The 26913-nt window shown below is 41.0% G+C and overlaps 1 protein-coding gene across 2 annotated transcripts in view; it reads right to left on the reverse strand.

Annotated features, from left to right (window-relative positions):
• Positions 1-9437: 9437 nt before the first annotated feature.
• Positions 9438-26913, reverse strand: part of LOC139470243 (kinesin heavy chain-like) — an 87807-nt gene continuing 70331 nt past the window's right edge. For both annotated transcript variants that reach the window (XM_071252570.1, XM_071252569.1), the window contains 4 exons: positions 25752-25888; positions 16754-16833; positions 16438-16552; positions 9438-14410 (listed from right to left, as the gene is read on the reverse strand). In XM_071252570.1, the coding sequence (XP_071108671.1) occupies positions 14407-14410; positions 16438-16552; positions 16754-16833; positions 25752-25888 (336 nt within the window). In that variant the 3' untranslated portion in view covers positions 9438-14406. The remainder of the gene's footprint in view (positions 14411-16437; positions 16553-16753; positions 16834-25751; positions 25889-26913) is intronic.

Consider the following 26913-nt stretch of genomic DNA (forward strand, 5'->3'; position numbering starts at 1 on the left):
ATAACACTATAACTACATTACAGTATAACACTATAACTACATTACATTATAACACTATAACTACATGTACAGTTTAACACTATAACTACATTACAATATAACACTATAACTACATGTACAGTTTAACACTATAACTACATTACATTATAACACTATAACCACATGTACAGTATAACACTATAACTACATGTAAAGTATAACACTATAACTACATGTACAGTTTAACACTATAACTACATGTACAGTATAACACTATAACTACATGTCCAGTATAACACTATAACTAAACATACAGTTTAACACTATAACTAAACATACAGTTTAACACTATAACTACATGTACAGTATAACACTACAACTACATGTACAGTATAACACTATAACTACATGTACAGTTTAACTCTATAACTACATATACAGTATAACACTATAACTACATATACAGTTTAACTCTATAACTACATGTACAGTATAACACTATAACCACATGTACAGTATAACACTATAACCACATGTACAGTATAACACTATAACTACATATAAAGTATAACACTATAACTACATGTACAGTTTAACACTATAACTACATGTACAGTATAACACTATACCTACATGTCCAGTATAACACTATAACTAAACATACAGTTTAACACTATAACTAAACATACAGTTTAACACTATAACTACATGTACAGTATAACACTATAACTACATGTACAGTATAACACTATAACTACATGTACAGTTTAACACTATAACTACATTACATTATAACATTTTAACCACATGTACAGTATAACACTATAACTACATATAAAGTATAACACTATAACTACATGTACAGTTTAACACTATAACTACATGTACAGTATAACACTATAACTACATGTCCAGTATAACACTATAACTAAACATACAGTTTAACACTATAACTAAACATACAGTTTAACACTATAACTACATGTACAGTATAACACTATAACTACATGTACAGTTTAACTCTATAACTACATATACAGTATAACACTATAACTACATATACAGTTTAACTCTATAACTACATGTACAGATTAACACTATAACTACATGTACAGTATAACACTATAACTACATGTACAGTTTAACACTATAACTACATTACATTATAACATTTTAACCACATGTACAGTATAACACTATAACTACATATAAAGTATAACACTATAACTACATGTACAGTTTAACACTATAACTACATGTACAGTATAACACTATAACTACATGTCCAGTATAACACTATAACTAAACATACAGTTTAACACTATAACTAAACATACAGTTTAACACTATAACTACATGTACAGTATAACACTATAACTACATGTACAGTTTAACTCTATAACTACATATACAGTATAACACTATAACTACATATACAGTTTAACTCTATAACTACATATACAGTTTAACTCTATAACTACATGTTCAGATTAACACTATAACTACATTACAGTATAACACTATAACTACATATACAGAATAACTCTATAACTACATTACAGTATAACACTATAACTACATGTACAGTATAACACTATAACTACATATACAGAATAACTCTATAACTACATTACAGTATAACACTATAATTACATGTACAGTATAACACTATAACTACATATACAGAATAACTCTATAACTACATGTACAGATTAACACTATAACTACATGTACAGTATAACACTATAACTACATATACAGTTTAACTCTATAACTACATGTACAGTATAACTCTATAACTACATGTACAGTATAACTCTATAACTACATGTACAGATTAACACTGTAACTACATTACAGTATAACATTAAAACTACATTACAGTATAACATTAAAACTACATTACAGTTTAACACTATAACTACATGTACAGTATAACACTATAACTACATTACAGTATAACACTATAACTACACATACAGTTTAACACTAAAACTACATTACAGTATAACACTATAACTACATTACAGTATAACACTATATAACTACATGTACAGATTAACACTATAACTACATGTACAGATTAACACTATAACTACATATAAAGTATAACACTATAACTACATGTACAGTATAACACTATAACTACATGTACAGTATAACACTATAACCACATGTACAGTTTAACACTATAACTACATGTACAGTTTAACACTATAACTACATGTACAGTATAACACTATAACCACATGTACAGTTTAACACTATAACTACATGTACAGTATAACACTATAACTACATATACAGATTAACACTATAACTACATTACAGTATAACACTATATAACTACATGTACAGATTAACACTATAACTACATGTACAGATTAACACTATAACTACATATAAAGTATAACACTATAACTACATGTACAGTATAACACTATAACTACATGTACAGTATAACACTATAACCACATGTACAGTTTAACACTATAACTACATGTACAGTTTAACACTATAACTACATGTACAGTATAACACTGTAACTACATTACAGTATAACACTATAACTACATGTACAGTATAACACTATAACTACATGTACAGTATAACACTATAACTACACATACAGTATAACACTATAACTACATTACAGTTTAACACTATAACTACATGTCCAGTATAACACTATATCTACATGTACAGTATAACACTATAACTACATGTCCAGTATAACACTATAACTACATTACAGTATAACACTATAACTACACATACAGTATAACACTATAACTACATGTACAGTATAACACTATAACTACATGTATAGTTTAACACTAACACGACATACCAGATGTGCGGGGTCAAACGTCATTATAACAATCGCTCGCCGTGTCGCACGTCAGTAATACGGGTCTGCACCACTTCAACACTCGGACATCACCACTTGAATACTGTAGCTTCTATCATAGGAAGCACCCTGTGGCAGTCGTGTGCTCACTGTATGTCCGTCTGTGTGTGACGACATGGCTATATGGATCTCTATTGATCGTCCCGAATGTGGTAACTTGACAAAATATATGTCACCTATATAATTGCCTGTTGAGATTTCGTAACTGCTATCGTTATGCTCTCACTGAAAAGCTTCCACGTGACTTGTACATTGTATTTATGTTCAATACCTGACCCGTCGCCGACGAACCACGGTTGCAATGCTATCACACTGGTATACATTCAAACATGTTCTGGTCGTCAACGCTCCGTGCACAATTGAATAAGGGAGAGCCTGTAGGCAAGCATGATTCCTTGCTAGTAGCATTGTCAAGCATTCAAATAGACTGGACATAACTCCACCTGCACGTTGGGGTAATGGCAATTCTCGATTTGGGTCATATATCTTCCTTTTCAAAGGCTGATTGTTTTGAGAGCGAAGCATCAGTCAGAGTGGGTGAGTATAGTTTTACGCCGCTTTTAGTAATATTCCAGCAATATCACGGCGGGGGACACCAGAAATGGGCTTCACACATTGTACCCATGTCGGGAATCGAACCCGGGTCTTCGGCGTGACGAGCGAACGCTTTAACCACTACGCAACCCGACCGTCCCCAGTCAGCGCAGAAACAGCTATGCTCCCTAAAAGCATCATACTAAAGTGGTATATGTCTGAGACATGCTTTACTTCGGGTTTTCTTCGAGCATTAAGCTGACACATTGTATTCACTCACACATATCTGAGCTCGTGGGTTTCACCAAAATGATAAATGTCGCGTCATAAACTTAATAATTATTGTAGGTGACGTGAAAGTATGCATAACATTGCGTTCAAAATTTTGCACTAATACAGCGATGACAGAGACACCATGCTACAGGTTAACATGGAGAGCCCACTGCGACACAGTACTCCGAGAAAATCAGTCCTTTTGACCCCTTAATGTCTAGCGCCAGGCAAGGTAAGAACAAGTACCATCTTTGAAACATCTTTCGGTAAGAAGTTGCCGGGGATCGAACCACCAACCTTCGGCTCTCCGGGCAGACGCCAGAACAAGGAGTCGGTCGTGTACATAGTAGATGGGGTGGGTCAAGGAGGTGCCGGGAGGGTATTGGAAGGAAAGTTTATGATTTTGCACCAGCCTTCAATAATGCCCTCAAAAGCGAACGCTGATGAAAATGGTGGACATTTCTACACCAACCACCTCCCATACTTTTACCTTTGAAAACACTAAAATATTTGATTGAAAATATATTTTGATGACAGATATGAACTGAAAAACAGAAGCAAATTAAATATTTTCTCTGCCGCTGTGTCCTCAAGTTTGGTTTTTGGTGGGTTTTTTTAGTTTAACGCCACACTCACCAATGTTCCAGCTATATGACGTCGGTCTGTAAAAATCGAGACTGGACCAGACAATTCAGTGATTGACATCATGAGCATCGATCCACGCAATTGGGATACGATGACATGCATCAACAAGTCAGTGAGCCTGACCACCCGATCCCGTCAGTCGCCTTTTACGATAAGCATAGTCGCCTTTTATGGCAAGTATAGACAACAGTGGCACGAATCTGATGTTAATGTGCAGTTATTGTGAGTGTTCTCTCTCGCGGTTCACTTCACCAACTGCCAGCTTCTTACTGTTCACTTCACCGATTTCCACCAACTGACCCAGCTTCTCGACCCAGCTTCTTACTGTTCACTTCACCAATTTCCACCAACCTACCCAGCTTCTTACTGTTCACTTCACCGATTTCCACGAACCGACCCAGCTTCTTACTGTTCACTTCACCAATTTCCACCAACCTACCCAGCTTCTTACTGTTCACTTCACCAATTTCCACCAACAGACCCAGCTTCTTACTGTTCACTTCACCAATTTCCACCAACCGACCCAGTTTCGTACTGTTCACTTCACCACACTTTTCATTCTACCAACACAGGCTCTTACATCGGACACCAAGAATGGGCTTCACACGTTTACCTATTAGGGGAATCAAAACAAAATCTTCAACTAAAAACCAACTAGGCTATCCCCTAAATCCAATTCACATGAACGATTGAGTGAGTGAGTATGGTTTTACGCCGCTTTTAGCAATATTCCAGCAATATCACGACGGGGGACACCAGAAATGGACTTCACAGATTGTACCCATGTCGGGAATCGAACCCTGGTCTTCGGCATGACAAGAAAATGCTTTAAACACGAGGCCACCCCACCACACTCACATGAACGAATAATTGAACATTGCTCCACGCAGTATCAGCAATTTTACAGCTATTATCCTGGAGCTTAAGATCGAATATAATTCATCTACTGAAGAGAACAGTACAGCCCATAGTAACTCCTTCTGATGCCTTATTGTGGATAGATTTTTTTATGCTCCAACAGTTTTTCTCAATTATATCCATCCATAATTGTTTGTTTGTCGGTTTGTTGTTTAACGCCGCACTCAGCAATATTCCAGCTATATGATGGCGGTCTGTAAATAATTGAGTCTGGACCAGACAACTCAGTGATTGACTTCATGAGCATTGATCCACACGATTGGAATACGATGACATGCATCAATCAAGACAATCAGCCTGACCACCCGATCCCGTTAGTCGCCTTTTATGGCAAGCCTGGATTGCTTAAGATCTATTCTACACTGGATCTTCACAGGTCCAAACACTCATCGAAATCACCCAAATCAAACAGGATCTTTTTAACAAATTATTAAGTTCGGCATAAATCTACATTCAACATGTGAAGCTCCCATGTTCCCACGATGAGAGTTAATGACCATATAAAAGAAAACTTTGGGCTAAAATTAATGTTACCCTGAGCATTAAGACAGTTGAAGAAGTCACTATGATACATAGCATTCTAAGTGGTATTTGAGACAGTTTGCATCCAGACAAATGGAATAACGCTGATGGTATTTGAGACAGTTTGCATCCAGACAAAAGGAGAACTGCTGATGTCAGAGTTGTTTTAATTGTGAAAAAACAGAGTAATTTGTTTTTTGTGGCATCATTTCATTAGAACCCTCACGCAAAATGAAGCTATTGTGGTGAATTGGACCAGGGTATTTAAGTGTATATAGAATCGAGATATACCGTTTTCAACTTAATAAGCACCCCGCTCTAATGCGCGCCCATGGCGATATATGCAAATATATTGGCTAGTGAACAATCCCAATAAGCACCTCTTCCAAATGTCATTATAACATTCGCTTGCCGTGTCGCACGTCAGTAATACGTGTCAGTACCACTTCAACACCCGGATATCACCACTTGAATACTGTAGCTTCTATCATAGGAAGCACCCTGTGGCAGTCGTGTGCTCACTGTATGTCCGTCTGTGTGTGACGATATGGCTATATGGATCTCTATTGATCGTCCCGAATGTGGTGACTTGACAAAATATATGTCAACAATAAATGCCTGTCGAGATTTCGTAACTGACTAAGGCGTTATGCTCTCACTGAAAAGCTTCCACGTGACTTGTACATTGTATTTATGTTCAATACCTGACCCGTTGCCGACAAACCACGGTAGCAGCGCTATTCTCACTCGTATACATTCAAACAGGTTCTGGTCGTCAAAGCTCCGTGCACAATTGAATAAGGCAGAGCCGGTAGGCAAGCAGCACTCCTGGCAAGTAGCATTGTCTTCATTCAAATAGACTGGACATAACCCCACCTGGGCCCACTTGCATAAAGTGATCTTAGCGCTACGACTCTTGTAAGCCTATGTTAAAGCATGGGAATTACGATCATCTTAGCGCTAAGTTCGCTTTGTGCAAGTAGGCCCTTGACGTTGGGGTACTTGTAATTCTAGTCTTGGGTCATACATCTTCATTTTCAAAGGCTGTTTGTTTATGCGTAGCATCAGTCAGCACAGAAACAGCTATAGTCCCTATAAGCATCATACCAGTGGGTTAAGTAAATGTCTGAGACCTGCATTACTCCGGCCTTTCTTCCACCATTAAGCTGACACATGGCTATAGAACTCACTCCTTCATACCTGTGGTCGTGGGTTTCACCTAAATGGTAAATGTCGCGTCATGAACTAAATAATTATTGTAGGTGAAAGAGTGAGAATGCTTTTACGCCGCTTTTAGCAATATTCCAGCAATACAACGGCGGGGACACCAGAAATGGGCTTCACACATTGTACCCATGTCGGGAATCGAACCCGGGTCTTCGGCGTGACGAGGGAGGGCTTTCATCACTAGGCTACCCGACCGCCCCTTGCACGTGACACATCGTATAGTAGGAATGTGACATTCTGAACAGCACTTTTCAAGTTCAGGTTTAACATTGCGTTCAAGATTTTGCACTTATACAGCGATGGCAAAGACACCATGCTACAGGTTAACATGGATACCCCACTTAGACACAGTATTCCGAGCAAATCAGTCCTTTTGGCCTTCAAAGTACCATCTGTTACGTCTTTCGGTTTGAAGTTGCCTGGGATCGAACAATCAGCCTTCGGCTCTCCGGACAGACGCTGTATCCGCTAGACCACGGAGGCGGTCGTGTACATACTAGATAGGCTGGGTCGGGCAGGTGCCGAGTGTGTATGGGTAAGTTGGTGATTTTGGCCTTCACAAATGCCCTTAAAAGTGCACGCTGATGAAAATGGTGGACATTTTTACACCACCCACCTCCCATACTTTTACCTTTGAAACCACCAAAATATTTGGATTGAAAATATATTTTGATGACAGATATGAACTGAAAAACAGGAGCAAATTAAACATTTTCTCTGCCGCTGTGTTCTCAAGTTTGTTTGTTGTTTAACGCCACACTCAGCAATATTCCAGCTATATGACGGCGGTCTGTAAAAATTCGAGTCTGGACAAGACAATCCAGTGATTGACATCATGAGCATCGATCCACGCAATTGGGATACGATGACATGCATCAACCAAGTCAGCGAGCCTGACCACCCGTTCCCGTTAGTCGCCTTTTACGACAAGCATAGTCGCCTTTTACGGCAAGCATTGGTTGCTGAAGACCTATTCTACCCCGGATTTTCACGGGTCCAAACACTCGTTAAAATCACCCAAATACTAGTAATCAAACAGGATCGTTTTAAACAAATTATTAAGTTCGGAATAAATCTACATTCAACATGTGAGCTTCATATGAGCCCACATGAGAGTTAATGACCATATAAAAGAAAACCTGGGGCTGAAATTAATGTTTCCCTGAGTATTAAGACAGTTGAAGAAGTCACTGATACATAGCATTCTAAGTGGTATTTGAGACAGTTTGCATCCAGAAAAAAGGAGTACTGCTGGTGGTATTTGAGACAGTTTGCATCCAGACAAATGGAGTACTGCTGATGGTATTTGAGACAGTTTGCATCCAGACAAATTGAGTATTTCTGATGGTATTTGAGAAAGTTTGCATCCAGACAAAGGGAGTACTTCTGATGGTATTTGAGGCAGGTTGCATCCAGACAAATATAGTGCCGATGGTATTTGAGACAGGTTGCATCCAGACAAACGGAGTACTGCTGATGGTATTTGAGACAGGTTGCATTCATTCATATGGAGTACTGTTGATGGTATTTGAGATAGTTTGCATCCAGACAAACGGAGTACTTCTGATGGTATTTGAGGCAGGTTGCATCCAGACAAATATAGTGCCGATGGTATTTGAGACAGGTTGCATCCAGACAAACGGAGTACTGCTGATGGTATTTGAGACAGGTTGCATCCATTCATATGGAGTACTGTTGATGGTATTTGAGATAGTTTGCATCCAGACAAATGGAGTACCTCTGATGGTATTTGAGTACTGCTGATGTCAGAGTTGTTTTAATTGTGAAAGAACAGAGTAATTTGTTTTTTGTGGCATCATTTCATTAGAACCCTCACGCAAAATGAAGCTATTGTGGTGAATTGGACCAGGGTATTTAAGTTTATATAGAATCGAGATATACCGTATTCAACTTAATAAGCACCCCGCTCTAATAAGCGCCCACAGCGATATATGCAAATATATTGGCTAGTGAACAATCCCAATAAGCACCTCTTCCAATTGATCAATGTACACAAGACATTTTTATTTGTGTATAATACGCACCTGTGAGTTATATGCACCCTTAATTATGGGCAATTAAATTCTGGAAAAAAATATCTGTTGTGTATTATTCGCACAGACTTCACTTTTGTATCATTTTAGGCTGTCAACATAAACCATGAAATTTACGATCTCTCCACTTCTTTTTCACCAAAATTTTATCCCAATAGAAGCCCCTTTTTCCAATTTTGTAGGTGCCTTGGGCGCTTATTACATCAAATACTTTTATACCCTGGATAATACGAGGATGACTTCACAGTTGTTTCAGTGGTGACAGAACGATGTAACTTAGTTGTTCCAGCATCATTTCATTCGAAACGAGGATGGTTCCGACTCTGACTGGCTTTCACACACTGGTTGCAAAACACCACAAACATGACACAGAGTAGAGTAAGTGTTTTATTTGTGCAGAAACGAGCATACATAGTGTTTTATACATCACGGATATTGCAGCTAAGCCACGAGCCAAATCACACTTACAGATTAAGCTTGTAGCACACATGATTGAAGAAGCTGGCAGGCCAGCTATACAGTAAAATACAGTGGTACTAGTCGTCAAATGCAGTATACTGTGCACCTAGAGTGGCAGGACACGACACAGTGTGGACTAGACATTGACACAACTAATGGTGGTGGGCCTTACGACTATTCCCTCGCTAGAAACTCACCCACGATTTTCAACTACTGTAATTTCCGAAATTTTGTCTCAGCATGTTGTACCCAAAGAATGCATGTTGTAATTTGTGTTTTAATTCTGCAAGCTTACCATCTCGCCTCTATGATTCCACTGCCCAGAGTAAAAGCCTCCAATATCTATGTACACAATGGCCTTCTGTAGGCCCAGCCACCATACCTCAACTACAGATAACATGAAAATGTCAATTGACTATGTACAGTTTACTAAAACAGAACAAAATTAGGAAGCATTCCACAATACTACCTGCTTGGATTACTATCATAATAAATTAAATTACAATATATTGTCGAATATGTATAAGCGCTTGTTTCAATAATGGAAATAGGTTGGAAATCGTACAATAATAAACTACAAAACATCGTCGTGAAAGACTTATTGAATCATGATGAAAACAGTCAATATGATAACAAGCAAATTTCATCACGGCAACACCCATTGTTTTCACACTCAGCATCTGAACCAGCCTCTGACATATGGAACATTTCTGGATGGTCTAAGCTTCAAGGTCTTCAGTCACACAGAAACAAGACATGTTTGGGGAAAGTAGCTTAAAGACGTCAGCTTATGTATGGGATAGAAGCTGAATCATCAAAATTATATCAGAAACAAAATCAGTTTTGAAAAGGTGTATCAAAAGCTTTGAGTTTAAGATGTCGGCTTTTGTAGGGGATAGACCCAGCCTCATACACATAACAAAACATGTCTGACAATTGGGCTCTCCATGTTCTTCAGCAGCAACCTCCATCACTTGTTATGAGGATGAAGATGCCGAGTTTTAGAAAATTCAAATTTGGTTGGATATAGATTTCAATTGTGCTCTGATGTCTCAATGACATAGGAGGAATAATATATTCTTTTTTTGCCAATTTTCAGGTGACTTATATTGTAATATTTGCAGAGAAATAACACTAGAACGAATTTTATTGGGATACGGAGAAATTCATCTGACTACACATCTTACTGAATAAGTGATAATGAATATTTCTGAGGTGATGGACAAAACAGTCAATTGCACTCGGAATAAAACAGCAGTAGGCTGACTGTCCAGAAACGTTCCCATGTCATTCTCCCTAAACAATTCAAAGGTGAAACAAAACAAGATGGAAAAGAGAATCTCTCGATCACAGCACACCTCTGACTCCACAACGTCCAGGGGCTGATCAAATCATGAAATTAAAACAATTCAAGCGAATCCCCCCGTCACTAACTTGGAGGAAGTATGCATACCATATTCAAACATACACATAAATAGTTCAAGTCTCATCCATACCACCTTACATTACAAAGAATGCCCTCGAAGTTCTTGGGCCATCAACAGGTAAAGATCTGTAGAATTCATAAACAGTGACAAGATCCTGATTTCTGTAACAACACACACAGTCACATGGTTATACCGCAGAAAGCACAATCAACAACGAGTGGTTTTGTCTTCATAGGAGCTCTTCATTCAGAATTTTCTTCACTGCCGGTTTTGTGGGATTTTTTTAGTCCACACAACACATCACAATATCACAAGCCATTTTCCATCAGAATATAAAACGATTAGTTTCGGTCATAACATTTGTTTACCATTCAGATGCTGAATTTGTTTCAAAATCTCCACACGAAATAGATTCAATATTAAAAGAAATGTACTACACTTACTCTTGTCAAAGTCAGAGGATTAGAATTAGAACATTTTATTGGATTAAAATTCAGATATTGAACAAAGTGTGTCAAATCTCCACATGAAAAAGAACCAATTTTAAGAGAAATGTGCTAAATTTGCTCATCAAATCAGATTCAGTATCTTCATGGGGCAAGTGTGTTAACTGACAACTTAAGTCCAGTTTCTAACCTTGACAAACTATATGCTGGAATTACGTGGTTCGATTGTAGTGCCACCAGTGGCTATTTGAGTTATGTCCCTTTTCTTGACCAATCAGATTCCACCTCTCATGTCACTTGCATTTGCTTCAAACAAATTGGTGGCGCCCAATCAAAACAATCGATAACCAAGACCTATATCATAATAAAACGGGCCTTACCTCACCAAGTGCATCAAATCATTTGAGCACCTCAAAAACAGGACAAGTTTTGGAAAATATCGGTCAACGCCCAGTTGACAGTACACATGCTTTGAAAATCCTACAGTCGATCGTAATCTGCAGGTTAAAATCCATGTTGTTTACGAAGGATGTCTACTTCATTGCGTAATTTGGATTGGACTATGCATAGACTCGTTAGTCCTGCCAATATGTAACTCCAGGATTCCAGCCTAGTTTGGCAAAGGTGGAAACTGGACTTTTATAGTCAGTTAACTCCCTTGTCTCGGGAAGATGCAGATTTAATGACATTTGAATATGCTGTTCCTGGTACTCCCTAAAGTTAATCCTTTCCAATTCATCGAAAGAAATCGTGTTGCACCAATGCCATGCACTCACTCCCTATCACAACATCAGCATGTACGTATCAAGTGTTCAACCTTTTCTTTGGCAAATCATTCCTGAAAGAATTAACACGGGTCCAGCTGTATTCGAAAGTGAAGAGGATCACCCCTTCTCCAGCTGGGGAAAGGAAAACAGCATAAACCAGACTTCCAGTTCAAGAATCAGTCCTGATTTTCTCATCACTTATATAGCCTGTGGTTGTACTTGTCATATTTTGCTGCTTAAATTCTTAATTATACACAACTGAAATAAATAAAACAACTTGTCAACAACTCAGCAGTCAATACAACCAGACTGTTCACATTAAATAAAGGAGTAAGAGATAACGCTGTAAAACAGTCATCTGTGTACATGGTGTAAAAGCACAAACAGTTATTAAATATCAAAGTCAAATTTAAAGTTTGCATTACCGATTAAAAACCTCATCAATATCTGCAAGTATACTGAACAAAAAAAGTTAGGCATCATGAAAATTTTGGGGGATATTTTTATGAAATTGTGTACTTGTCTTCAATACAAAAAAATCATGACCCTAACTCTTTTTTCTTCAGTAGAGATTTTTTCTACCTTGAGTCAACATCTTGGAAGTGTTCCAATTTGTTTATTACTTCCCAAAATATAAATATAGAATTTTTATCAATTTCTAACTTGGTTTCATCCAATAGATGCTTGGTTCTGTCTGAACCTGGTCAATGTTGCCGACATCACGACTGTTTGTATTGATGCACTAGTACCTGTGTTTGTAAAACAACATGAAAATACCCAGTCAGCATTATAAGACACATAGCGCAGGATGAACAATGTACACAATGACGCCTACTAAACTGTGGGTGTCGCTACCAGCAACCACATTTGGAACAGCAATGCACCATTGACATAACTTGTCAAACAGCAATGGATCCGGTATCAATGTTTATACCCCCAACATGTATCGCTGATCAAATGGACATCAGCACCTCTGGCCTCAAACAGCCACTTTTTCACTTCAGTTCCTGTTGGTGTCACATGTCAACACCGGTCTTCTTACTCGCAAGAATCCTCGTCACTGAATTGGTGTATATAAGTAAAAGGATGCCCTCTGCGAAATGCCGACCAATGACTTCAAGCACAAATGTTCTCAAGGATTATCTTCATATTTCATGGATGACATATTGAAAACAATTTGTTTTAGATCTTAAAATGTATATGCTGATCACCAATCGTGCCAGTTTTACATAGCCGAATCTGGGCATGAATGATCTTTAAAACTAAGTTCAAGGTTACTCAATCAAAATTGCACGAGTGACCTTTAGAACAAAGGTCAAGTTTACTCCATCAACATTGCATGAATGACCTTTAGAACTGAGGTCAAGGTTATTCATTCACCTTGGTGACCTTGAAGTCAGCAACGAACTGGATACATGAAAAAGCCATTTCTGGTAAAATCACCCAATGAACACACATGCCTGATTGGCATACGGGCAAAGCATGGTTATAATATCGATAACATGGACACCATGAGGAAGAGCATAATTGCAGAACATCTACAATCCAATAATATACACTGCAGTCATCTCATTGCCTAAATACCAGCTCTACATACACAGAGATTAATACAACCAATCACAAACATTGTCCATCAAAGAGTCACCTTCGGGCTATGATCCAATCAAACACAAGACTCTTCAGCCTTGAACAGTTCCGGTGTGTGCCATGGTATCCACTTTCACATCCTATCTTCAGGAGCTTATCGGTTGACTATTTCAAGAGGGAATCCTTTTACAATTGTCAGCTATGCTGCACCATGTCCTTGGTCAGTTTCAACTGGCAATTCCAACATAGGAACATGCTTCCAGAATCTTGGTTTCAGCCATTGCACCAAGCTCTGAATCTGAAGCAGCAAGACCAGCCCACAGCAAACTCTGGAAAGTTTCCAGCACTCAATAACCATCCATTCCATCTAATATGCCCAATATCAGTACAAAGTAAATGCAGAAATAGTGTCGTGATATATCAGTCCACTTGTCACTGAAACCTGACAATGCCTGTTTGCGGACACTGTCCAGCAGGATGCATGATATGCGGACACTGTCCAGCGCGATGCATGATGTGGTGCTATAAGGTAGCGACACCCTACAAGCTGCGGAATGCTAGTGAGAGGAAAACAGTCCCATGTTGGTGTGTGGGTTCTACCTCCTGAATGGCCAGACTCGCACTACTCCAGTCTCCTGCTCCCAACACAGGCACTCTTTATCTGCAACACAAACAAGACTCTCAGATCAAGGTTTCAACACAAGTTTGTTTGTTGTTTAATGCCACACTTTATTCCAGTTATATGGCAGCAGCCTGTAAATCATAGAATCTGGAGCAAACAATCCAGTGATTCTATTGTATGCAACGATCCAGGCCGTAAGGGTACACTGACATGCGATCAACCAAGTCACCGAGCCTCACAGCCCGAACCATTCAGGTGAATGGCATTTAATGGTGCATCAATTACTAGTCTGAAGTCGGTATCAAGTATATTAATGCCAGGTACACCAGGAAGGTGTTTATTCTGAACGTCTTCCTGACTTGTAACTAATCATGTTTTCCACCGGCCATAAAGTCAAGTGAAATGGGTTTAACATTGCATTCAAGATTATTGCCTTGCCCTGCCCTGCTCTGCCCTGCCCTGTTCTCCCCTGCCCTGTTCTGCCCTGCCCTGCCCTGTTCTCCCCTGCCTTGCCCTGTTCTCCCCTCCCCTGCCCTGCCCTGCCCTGTTCTGCCCTGCCCTGCCTTGCCCTGTTCTCCCCTCCCCTGCCCTGCCCTGCCCTGTTCTCCCCTCCCCTGCCCTGCCCTGTTCTCCCCTGCCTTGCCCTGTTCTCCCCTCCCCTGCCCTGCCCTGTTCTCCCCTGCCTTGCCCTGTTCTCCCCTGCCCTGCCCTGTTCTCCCCTGCCTTGCCCTGTTCTCCCCTGCCTTGCCCTGTTCTCCCCTGCCTTGCCCTGTTCTCCCCTGCCTTGCCCTGTTCTCCCTTGCCTTGCCCTGTTCTGCCCTGCCTTGCCCTGTTCTCCCTTGCCTTGCCCTGTTCTGCCCTGCCCTGCCCTGTTCTCCCTTGCCCTGCCCTGTTCTCCCTTGCCCTGCCCTGTTCTCCCTTGCCTTGCCCTGTTCTCCCCTGCCTTGCCCTGTTCTCCCCTGCCTTGCCCTGTTCTCCCCTGCCTTGCCCTGTTCTCCCCTCCCCTGCCCTGTCCTGTTCTCACCTGCCTTGCCCTGTTCTCCCCTCCCCAGCCCTGTTCTGCCCTGCCCTGCCCTGCCCTGTTCTCCCCTCCCCTGCCCTGTTCTGCCCTGCCCTGTTCTCCCCTCCCCTGCCCTGTTCTGCCCTGCCCTGCCCTGTTCTCCCTTGCCCTGCCCTGTTCTCCCCTGTCCTGCCCTGCCCTGTTCTCCCCTGCCCTGCCCTGTTCTCCCCTGCCCTGCCCTGTTCTCCCCTGCCCTGCCCTGTTCTCCCCTGTCCTGCCCTGCCCTGCCCTGTTCTCCCTTCCCCTGCCCTGCCCTGCCCTGCCCTCCCCTGTCCTGCCCTGCCCTGCCCTGCCCTGCCCTCCCCTGTCCTGCCCTGCCCTGCCCTGCCCTGTTCTCCCCTCCCCTGCCCTGCCCTGCCCTGTTCTCCCCTCCCCTCCCCTGCCCAGCCCTGTTCTCCCCTCCCCTGCCCTGCCCTGCCCTGCCCTGTTCTGCCCTGCCCTGCCCTGCCCTGCCCTGCCCTGCCCTGTTCTGCCCTGCCCTGCCCTGCCCTGTTCTCCCCTGCCCTGCCCTGCCCTGCCCTGCGGAGAGCCAGACAGGGTAACAACAAGTACGCTATACCACTAGACCAGGGAGGCTGCCAGAAGTCTAAACATGACTAATAGCGACTCACATTACTGGAGAAGAGTGAGTGAGAGTGATATTCCAGCCACAGGGGGCACATGGAATGGGCATCAACTCTTGTACTCAACTCATGTTGGGATTCAAACCCATTTGCATCAAGAGCTCCTTTTTTTTACAACTAAGCTACACCATCCCCCAACATTATCTAAGTGACTAGCCAGAGCAGGCTACACACAATGTACCCATGCCATTGAGAAATTTCAAAAACTGGTCCAGGGTGAGCTGCATATCTACAAAGGATGGGCGTAAAATAAGTCTCTAAGCTTTCTAAAAACAGTGCTAAAAAATAAGGTAAATTCAGGAGAATCGTCGAGTCCTTGATGTCATCTCCTTTCATGCTTAGTGTGTCATCTCTTGTGATGTGCAGTTGCTGTTGTAACTTACGCTGATGCTTCTGCTTTGATGGGTGTAGGACCGTTGTGAGGCATGCCCCCTCCCCTGATTGCCACGGGGCCTGCCGGGGAACCTCCCTGGTGCTGGCCGGGGCGGATGGGCTTGGCTGCAAGAAGACAACCAAATTAATCATAAACACTTAATCAAAGACTTTTAATCCTAGTTTGAGGATTGTTTAGACAAAATCCTCGAGGTAGGGGGAAAACATAAACTGAAATCAGATATGTATATATGAAACATAATATTTTAAAAAATGAGACGCCCTGGGAGGATATTTGTCCGAATGGATCCAACATAAACAGCTTACCGATTTGTGCTGCATGTCCACGCCTGGCGAGGTTCCTCTGCCTCACAGCCTCCTTGATGCGGTCCACCTCCATCTGGTATCTGCAACACGAATAACAGCTTAGTGAACTGGTTTCCTAGAACCAGCATGCCACTACTGAGCTACATTGTCCAGAGACATGCAGGGAACACAAGATCAAGTTCGAGCAAAGGTTAGAGAGGGATGCAAGGAGTGAGTTGGGTTTAACGCTGCTTTTAACAGTATTCCAGTTATATGGCGTGTCTGCCTAATGTGTGAGGAAAACCCAAAGTGATGCAAGTCTTAGATGTTTACCACTTCATTGAAACCCACAAGCCCTGGTATGGTGCTAACAGATCTAGAAACATAATCGGACCGAATTGTGATTCATCCAACAATCATAGGTTTCTGGCGTGCCTAAGGGACGTAACTCTGTACAGGGAATAGCAGCGCCTTAGACGACTGGGCCATCCCTGCCCCAAGGATGCAAGGAAGATGTAGCAGTCTTTAGTCATTTGGATATATCAGCTGAGAGAACTTTCAGTATGTCAAATAATGGTATTGTTAATAGCTGTAAGAATACTGAGCTAAGAAAAGTCCAACTGTCAAAGGGAGATAATTCTGCATGAAGGATTACTTCCCTTTATTAACTGACGATGAACATTTTATTCATCAGAAACAACTGAAACTGTTGAAACAAGCAACATTGCTGCCGCTGACAATTTAATATGGCCAAGGAGAATTTTAGAAACAGAAAAATATCTGGCATGAAATTATGTCAAACAGTAACTCTCAATATGGACGGGGACACAATCAAACAAGATGTATGTTTTCCTCAACCATCCACACTCTATGATTACATACACATTGAAAATCAAAACAGGTTTTCAGATGAATTCATTTTCAAAATGTATTAGAGATTTACTTTTTTTCAAATTTGGTTATAACAATGAAAAAAGTTGATAAAATCATAACAATTCCCAAATGGCGTTTGATGTCATAAAATTATGATGAATGAAAAACAAAATCATGTAAGCTACTTGTGTTTGTTATTTTGTGCAAATGTTCTAATTTCAAAGCGTGTAAAACTTCTACCACAAGAAAAAGCACTATTTAATTATTGGTGTTGTGTCCATGAACAAACTTAAATTCATCAAGAAATATGTAAGAATACCTAGTAAAGAAAAAATATTAGTTGGATGAAATTTCTGAAATATGTTAAAAGGTCATCAAAGATTTGCAATAGCCCCAAACTACTGTGGTTTTGTGCCCAAACATCAAACTAAATCGAGGTTTAACCATTATCTGTTACAAAAAAAATTATATGTATTTCTCAAACAGCCTTCTTCAATCACTCATAAGACCAATTACACCAGAAAAACAAAAGGAGTCATTGAATGAAAGCATACTATTATTTCTGAGCCCACTTGCACAAAGCGATCTTAGCGCTAAGAAGATCGTAATTCCAATACTTTAACATAGGCTTACAATAGCCTTAGCGCTAAGATTTGTGGAACGGGGCCTGGGACTTAAAAACAAAGAAGAACATTGATCAAAATGGCTGCTGAGAGCTGATGTTCCCTCGACAGAGCTGCTGTGACTGATGTTTGATATTTTGAATACCTACAAACATGGTCAGAAGCATTGTTAAGTGTCTGATACTACAACTTCAGGAAACACGCTCAGCAGTAGTCTACTACAGGTGCAATCCAATTCACTTTCATACAACTGAGACAAATGCTATCTATTGATATGGCACTTCACATTGAATACTGCCATGTCAATAGATTTTCAACACCAATGTTTGTAAACTGTCACAAAACAATGTTCTTTGAATATTACATTGTGTTGTGAATATAGGCTCTTGTATGAATCATTTTTTTTTAAATCAATATCATATAATCATGGAATAAGAAGTACAAATGACAGTGTTAGTATTATCATAAAAAAACTTCTTCCTGACAAAGACAATCATGGCTAAGAAAAAATATTCATAAAGTCTGTATAGTTTCCAGCCTGCTTGTTTACCCACTAGTCGAATGTATACTGTCTTCTCCTGTAGCATGCTTGGTAAGACCAAAGACTAAAATATACTGAATTGGGTGAGTGAGTTGGGTTTAACGCCGCTTTTAACAGTATTCCAGTTATATCGCGGCATGTCAGCTTAATGTGGGAGGAAAGCCCAAAGTGATGCAGGTCTCGGATGTTTACCACTTCGGTGAAACCCACGAGCACGGGTATGGTGCTGACAAACCTAGAAACATAATCGGGGCGAACCGGGATTCGAACCCACAATCATAGGTTTTTGGCGTGCCCAAGGGACACAACTCTGCACAGCGAATCACGGCTCCTTAGACGACTGGGCCACCCGTGCCCCCTAAAATATACTGAAAATAATACTGAAAGTAGACTCAAAATGTGTTAGTGCCAACTGTGGTTCTTTTGATCGCTCCACATGAAACATGATTCGACTTGATTTGTAAACCAGCAACTTCTATCAAAACACAGAACACCGGAGAGAGATCAAACAGTTGGTTAGGCTGGAATGATTGTCACCTCCATACTGGGCCTGTTCAGACATTTGTATTACACAGTGAGTGAGTGAGTGAGTGAGTGAGTATGGTATTACGCCGCTTTTAGCAATATTCCAGCAATATCACGACGGGGGACACCAGAAATGGGCTTCACACATTGTACCCATGTCGGGAATCGAACCCGGGTCTTTGGCGTGACGAGCGAACGCTTTAACCACTAGGCTACCCGACCGCCCCTTGTATTGCACAGAGTTTGTACCCTTTGTCCTTTCTCACATTTCTTTACACCGTTAAACCTGTATGTGTTTTCTAGAATTTCATTTACTGCTTCAAATATTCTTGATGCAGCAGAAAGAGTGAATGCTGCTGAACACCTGGGTCATCAAATATTCAATCTCCATCACAGGAGAGGGGAAATAATCGAGTGCTCCATTCAAACCAATAGCTACAATGACACATTGTAACACCCGATCCCCATCCCCAGCTTCCGTTCAGCTCCTAGTGGCTCTCGGGCCTCTTCAGCCCTGCCATTGTTCCACAAAGCAACCGTAGCACTATGACTGTCGTAACATCCTACTTTAACATGGACTTACGACAATCTTAGCGCTAAGATCACCTTGTGGAACGGGGCCCTGGAATACCCAAGAGGTGCTCATACACAAACTTCTTCCATCCTCCATAATGCAGGGTACTATATCTCCATTCTGTCATCATATATACCCTGGACCCATTCCTACCCACAGTTTCATGTCAAAGTGGCATCACCAGATTCAGCTCTTATGACTAACACTGCACAGACCTATCACATATTATATTACATGCCTCATAAATCTACACTGAAAGTCGTGGCCTTTTTCAAATGAGCTCTTGTCATTTCGTCAGTGAGACAAGTTTCGGATTTTTTGCTGGAAAAAGTGTCATTAAGAAAGCGAAAACAGGGGAGTGAGTCATAATGCTTCAAGGTGTTCCCAGTTGAATAAGAGATGCCATGCAATGAGTTCCGTATTTCCTTGAGTATAGTGCGCTACCCCTCTTGTGGATTCAGTATTTTGGAAAAAAATAATTTCAAATATTATGTGAAGAAATGTTTTTATTAATGCTTGTTTCTATCAGAGAAAGAAAAGAGTAATTTGATTGATGGATGTTATATGTGACACGTCATTCAAACTGGACTCAAACTGAAGCTATTGTACAAAAACCAAGTTAGGATAACCCCCGATTCTTTCATATTACTATAGTTAATCTGTCATGCTGCGACAGATTAACAATTTATCATAATAGAATTGAAATAAAATTAGAAGATGGAGAATTGCCTTTTTATTTAGTTTCAATTCTAGTGAACACCTCATCACAAGATCCGGCAGCTAGATCACTGTCTAGCCACCCTATATCAAATATATATATATATAAACACACACTGTTACTGAGGACACGCACTTGCAGATAATGGGTTTAGTCAAACACGGAGCGAGTGAGCGAGTGAGTGAGTGAGTGAGTGAGTGAGTGAGTGAGTGAGTGAGTGAGGGTTCACACCACTATTAGTATTATTCATCTACATGGGTGGACAACAAGAAGTGGCTTCACACATTGTACCCATGTTGAGAATCAAACCTGAGCCAACACTTACACCACTAGGCTACCCCACTGCCCGTAGTCCAAACAGAACACCATGGTGAGTACAACAACCTACTGAGCCACACCTCTCTTTTAGTGACACTCAGTCTAGCTAGGGAACTATGTTATAAGGATTATTTGTTCTACATCCAGGGTTGATGTTACACCCCAGCAGCTACTGCACAGCGAAGCGTCTGAAGTCAAAGTTATGTTAGGATGCAAAGCTATACATTAGCAACAGGCACCTGACTGCATAGAGACAGTTGACATGATTCTCACCGTGAGTCAACAATAGAATATTCAAAGCTGAAAATATATGCAGTTTATTCAGTTTAAACTTTCTCTCCACAGCAATTTAGATCAGCAAACTTTACTCATCTGTGTTCAGTGTTTTGATACTATGCGAAATGACGATATAAAAATAAGATTTGTTTAGAAACGTTCCAATACGGTGTACAGTCGACTCTCGCTATATAGGACAACTAGATAGTCTTGTTTGGTTTAAGATAAATCCTTTGTATTTCATGAACATCTGATAACTAGAATGGAATTTACAAATACTTAGACAAAATATATGAAATTAGTTTTCCTAATGAATGTTGTGTAACGCTGCACTCAGCAATACTACAGTCAATGACGGCGGTCTCTACATATCAAATCTGGACCAGACAATCCAGAGATTGACATCATGAGCATCGATCAACACCGTTGGGCTTCAATGACACGCCATCCAACAAGTCACCGTGCCTGACCACCCGATCCATTTGGTCGCCCCTTACGACAAGCACGGGTTACTGGGGAAGAACACTAACCTGAGGTCCCAAAAGGGCCTAAATAGTTCACTTGAAAGATCTGGTAATGAAGTGGTGCTCACTGGCCTAGACAATTGATGTGTCAGTTACACAGGAAATACATAAACAGTCCGGTCACTGCTCACTGGCCTTGACAATTGATGTGTCAACTACACAGGAAATACGTAAACAGTGCAGTCACTGCTCACTGGCCTAGACAATTGATGTGTCAACTACACAGGACATACTTAAACAGTCCGGTCACTGCTCACTGGCCTAGACAATTGATGTGTCAACTACACAGGACATACGTAAACAGTCCGGTCAGTGCTCACTGGCCTAGACAATTGATGTGTCAGCTACACAGGAAATACGTAAACAGTTCGGTCACTGCTCACTGGCCTAGACAATTGATGTGTCAACTACACAGGACATACGTAAACAGTCCGGTCACTGCTCACTGGCCTAGACAATTGATGTGTCAACTACACAGGACATACGTAAACAGTCCGGTCACTGCTCACTGGCCTAGACATTTGATGTGTCAGCTACACAGGACATAAGTAAACAGTCCGGTCACTGCTCACTGGCCTAGACAATTGATGTGTCAGCTACACAGGACATACGTAAACAGTCCGGTCACTGCTCACTGGCCTAGACAATTGATGTGTCAACTACACGGGAAATACGTAAACAGTCCGGTCACTGCTCACTGGCCTAGACAATTGATGTGTCAACTACACAGGAAATACGTAAACAGTCCGGTCACTGCTCACTGGCACAGACAATTGATGTGTCAGCTACACAGGAAATACGTAAACAGTGCAGTCACTGCTCACTGGCCTAGACAATTGATGTGTCAGCTACACAGGACATACGTAAACAGTCCGGTCACTGCTCACTGGCCTAGACAATTGATGTGTCAACTACACGGGAAATACGTAAACAGTCCGGTCACTGCTCACTGGCCTAGACAATTGATGTGTCAACTACACAGGAAATACGTAAACAGTCCGGTCACTGCTCACTGGCACAGACAATTGATGTGTCAGCTACACAGGAAATACGTAAACAGTGCAGTCACTGCTCACTGGCCTAGACAACTGATGTGTCAACTACACAGGAAATACGTAAACAGTGCAGTCACTGCTCACTGGCCTAGACAATTGATGTGTCAGCTACACAGGAAATACGTAAACAGTCCGGTCACTGCTCACTGGCCTAGACAATTGATGTGTCAGCTACACAGGACACACGTAAACAGTCCGGTCACTGCTCACTGGCCTAGACAATTGATGTGTCAACTACACAGGAAATACGTAAACAGTCCGGTCACTGCTCACTGGCCTAGACAACTGATGTGTCAGCTACACAGGACATACGTAAACAGTCCGGTCACTGCTCACTGGCCTAGACAATTGATGTGTCAGCTACACAGGACACACGTAAACAGTCCGGTCACTGCTCACTGGCCTAGACAATTGATGTGTCAACTACACGGGACATACGTAAACAGTCCGGTCACTGCTCACTGGCACAGACAATTGATGTGTCAGCTACACAGGAAATATGTAAACAGTCCGGTCACTGCTCACTGGCCTAGACAACTGATGTGTCAACTACACAGGAAATACGTAAACAGTCCGGTCACTGCTCACTGGCACAGACAACTGATGTGTCAGCTACACAGGACATACTTAAACAGTCCGGTCACTGCTCACTGGCCTAGACAACTGATGTGTCAACTACACAGGACATACGTAAACAGTCCGGTCACTGCTCACTGGCCTAGACAATTGATGTGTCAGCTACACAGGACATACTTAAACAGTTCGGTCACTGCTCACTGGCCTAGACAATTGATGTGTCAACTACACAGGACATACTTAAACAGTCCGGTCACTGCTCACTGGCCTAGACAATTGATGTGTCAGCTACACAGGACATACGTAAACAGTCCGGTCACTGCTCACCGGCCTAGACAATTGATGTGTCAGCTACACAGGACATACGTAAACAGTCCGGTCACTGCTCACTGGCCTAGACAATTGATGTGTCAGCTACACAGGACATATGTAAACAGTCCGGTCACTGCTCACTGGCACAGACAATTGATGGCAGAAAGTCTAAAACAAAGTAGACACAATTTCTGGATAACAACTTCTTTATTTCACTGTAATGGCTACGTATCAGTATAGATCCTTATGCCATTGTCAAGCAAAGAAAACTGTATAAGGATCTATACGTAGCCATTACAGTAAAATAAGTAGTTGTTATCCACAAATTGTGTCTACTTGGTCATCCGTCAACACTAAGCAATGCCTATCAAACAATTCAAGAAGTTATTATCTGGTAAAGAATCAGTGCTCACTGGACTGCTTCTGATCAACCTATCAACACATAGGACAACTCCAAGATTTCACTGAAATATAGTTTTATTGTTAATTGCAGCATGTTTTACTAAGACTTTCAGATCACGCTGCTTGTTGCATGCCCCTTCGAACAACTTGGGCGACTGGGCTACCCGTGACCCCAATGTGCGATGAAAAGGTTGAAAATGCCATTTAACGAGAGTCGACTGAACATTATGGACTTCACAATATCTTCCTCAACATGGTAATATCTATCAATGAATATTCGACCAAGTATCAAAAGTTATTTTCATAACTGTAAACAGACCATAAACAGATCTTCATGACACTGATAAACGCCCTCCACCAGATTATATATCAAAATCATCTCACTTATCTAAATTAGTCTTGAAGCAAGGTCTATTGATGATTCAGGAGAGTTCCCTAACCAACTTCCCATACCTTATTCAAGTCATTATATAATTATATTATTAGTGTTCCAGTTGTAAGTATTTGTAGTAAAGATTCATTAGATCCCACATGCAGATTATTTCAAGAGTGAAAAGTTATCAGGCAAACCAAACCACTTGGTTACACGTGATATTTTCGTTTGTTTGTTTGTTTGTTTGTTTGTTTGTTTGTTGTTTAAAGCAGAACTCAGCAATATTCCAGCCATATGACAGCGGTCTGTAAATAATCAAGTCCAGACCATACAATACAGTGATTGACATCATGAGCATCGATCTACACAATTGGGATACGATGACACGCAGCAACCAAATCAGTGAGACAGACCACCCAATCCTGTTGGTCACCTCTGTACCACAAGCATGGGTTGCTGAAGACCAATTCTAACCTGGATCTTCCCAGGGGGAGTGAGTGAGTTGGGTTTAACGCCGCTTTTAACATTATTCCAGTTATATCACGGCTTGTCAGCTTAATGTTGGAGGAAAGCCCGAAGTGATGCAGGTCTCAGACGTTTACCACTTCTCTGAAACCCACGAGCATGGGTATGGTGCTGACAAACCTAGAAACATAATTGGGGCGAACCAGGATTCGAACCCACAATCATAGGTTTCTGGCGTGCCCAAGGGACGCAAATCTGCACAGCGAATTGCGGCGCCTTAGACGACTGGGCCACCCATGGCCCCTCCCAGGGGGAACATGAGGTAGATTAACAGAGTAGTACTGTTTAAACAGTTGTATATTAGCAGGAAATTACTACATAATCATGTCTCTCAGAAAGGGACAAGGTGTTAAAGGAAACGTGTCGCAGTTCTAACTACAGTCTGTTACACCATTACCAAGGATTAGGATAGACATCGGAACTAAGGTTGGGGAGGAGGTGTTGTGTTATGTTATCAGTGTTCGTACATGTAATAATCTACTGAAAAGGGGTTCTTGCAGGAACAATTACATAAACATCACACTACAAGACACAACAGCAAATGAATGCTCAGTATCATACAGACATATTATTTGTACGGCATAATTCAGTTCAGTAACTTTCTCATCAGATGACATACATAAAAGCATGCATATATGTTCTACATGGAATCACTCACAACATGAACACAAACTTTCAATTTGACACACAAAACCGATGACAGTTCTGCAAAAATCCAAATCTAGTATTATGAAAATCCACCATTATATAGATATAGAAATAAAAGAAAGTTTTATGTTACAAAAAAGGGAAATAACTCCATACCTCTTCCTGTCTCTCATGGCTCCTTCCTTCGCCTCCTTGAGAGCTGTTTCAAGGGACTTAACTCTCTCCATGGTTGCTCTCAGTCTCTTCTCCAACTTGGGAAGCTCACAGCGGAGATCTGCATTGTCGCGCACCAACTGGAAGATCAGGCACATTTATGATTAGGGAACATTGCAATAGCTGAAGTGTCCTGATGCTCAGTGTGTTGTGATTTCTGATCATAGAGAGAATAACAACATTTCCTGCATTTACAATTAGTTTAGTTAGAGTGTAAAATATGTTATCATTCAAAACTGGCTCCTGCAGGAGATATCGCTAGGGTGAGATCAAGCGATATCCACATTGTAGATATCGCTGCAATGAAATTGCATCACAATGCTTTTCAGACCATTGTGACGTCAATGGTTACGATGAAGTCACAGTCAAATGACATCACTAATGGCTCTGCGACTGAAGCTGTTATCAGTACTTTTTACACTTAAGACACTGCTTATTACTATCTACAAACTGAAAAAGTTGGAAGAATGATGTTGGATGGTAAATAAAATCTCATCCTCGTGTCTTTGATATCAAATATATCAACACTCATTGTGAGATTCTCTCTTTAGCAATATATATTCCAGCTATTGTACCCGTCCGGCAAATCAAATCCTGAAACTTTGTGTGACAAACCAATGCTTTAACCACTAGACTACACCACTGCCATGAATGTCAGTTTAGATTTTATAGTTATTTCCTTGTCTATGAATGCACACACAGTGTTAATGTCATATTTTCATGGTTGGGAGAACCTGCAAGACACTGAAAGGAGAGGTGACCATGCAATATAAATATGAGAATGTACCTCTCCCATGACAAGCTGATAAATCTACAACAGAAGGGGTCAAGTCCCATTACATAAAGCCAAGCCGTCACTGGTGAAGGTCAATCAGTGAACCTTGAGCGTTTTTTATTCAATCACAATTAGGTTAACTCCTGTCAATCTGGAACTAGCTCAGACACAAGGCAATTAAGTTGTCCACTGAACCTTTGCCAGGATCACATCTCGGTAACATCATCAATACAACTGACAGTCCTTCCCTGCCCCAACCAAACCCTGCACTGCTTTGCCCTAGATATATCCTCCCTCAATCATTCTCTTCCTTACCCTCTCTCAATCCTA

Source organism: Haliotis cracherodii, unplaced genomic scaffold (assembly GCF_022045235.1).
Source record: "Haliotis cracherodii isolate W230 unplaced genomic scaffold, xgHalCrac1.p SCAF_20, whole genome shotgun sequence".
NCBI classification, from domain to species: Eukaryota; Metazoa; Mollusca; class Gastropoda; order Lepetellida; family Haliotidae; genus Haliotis; species Haliotis cracherodii.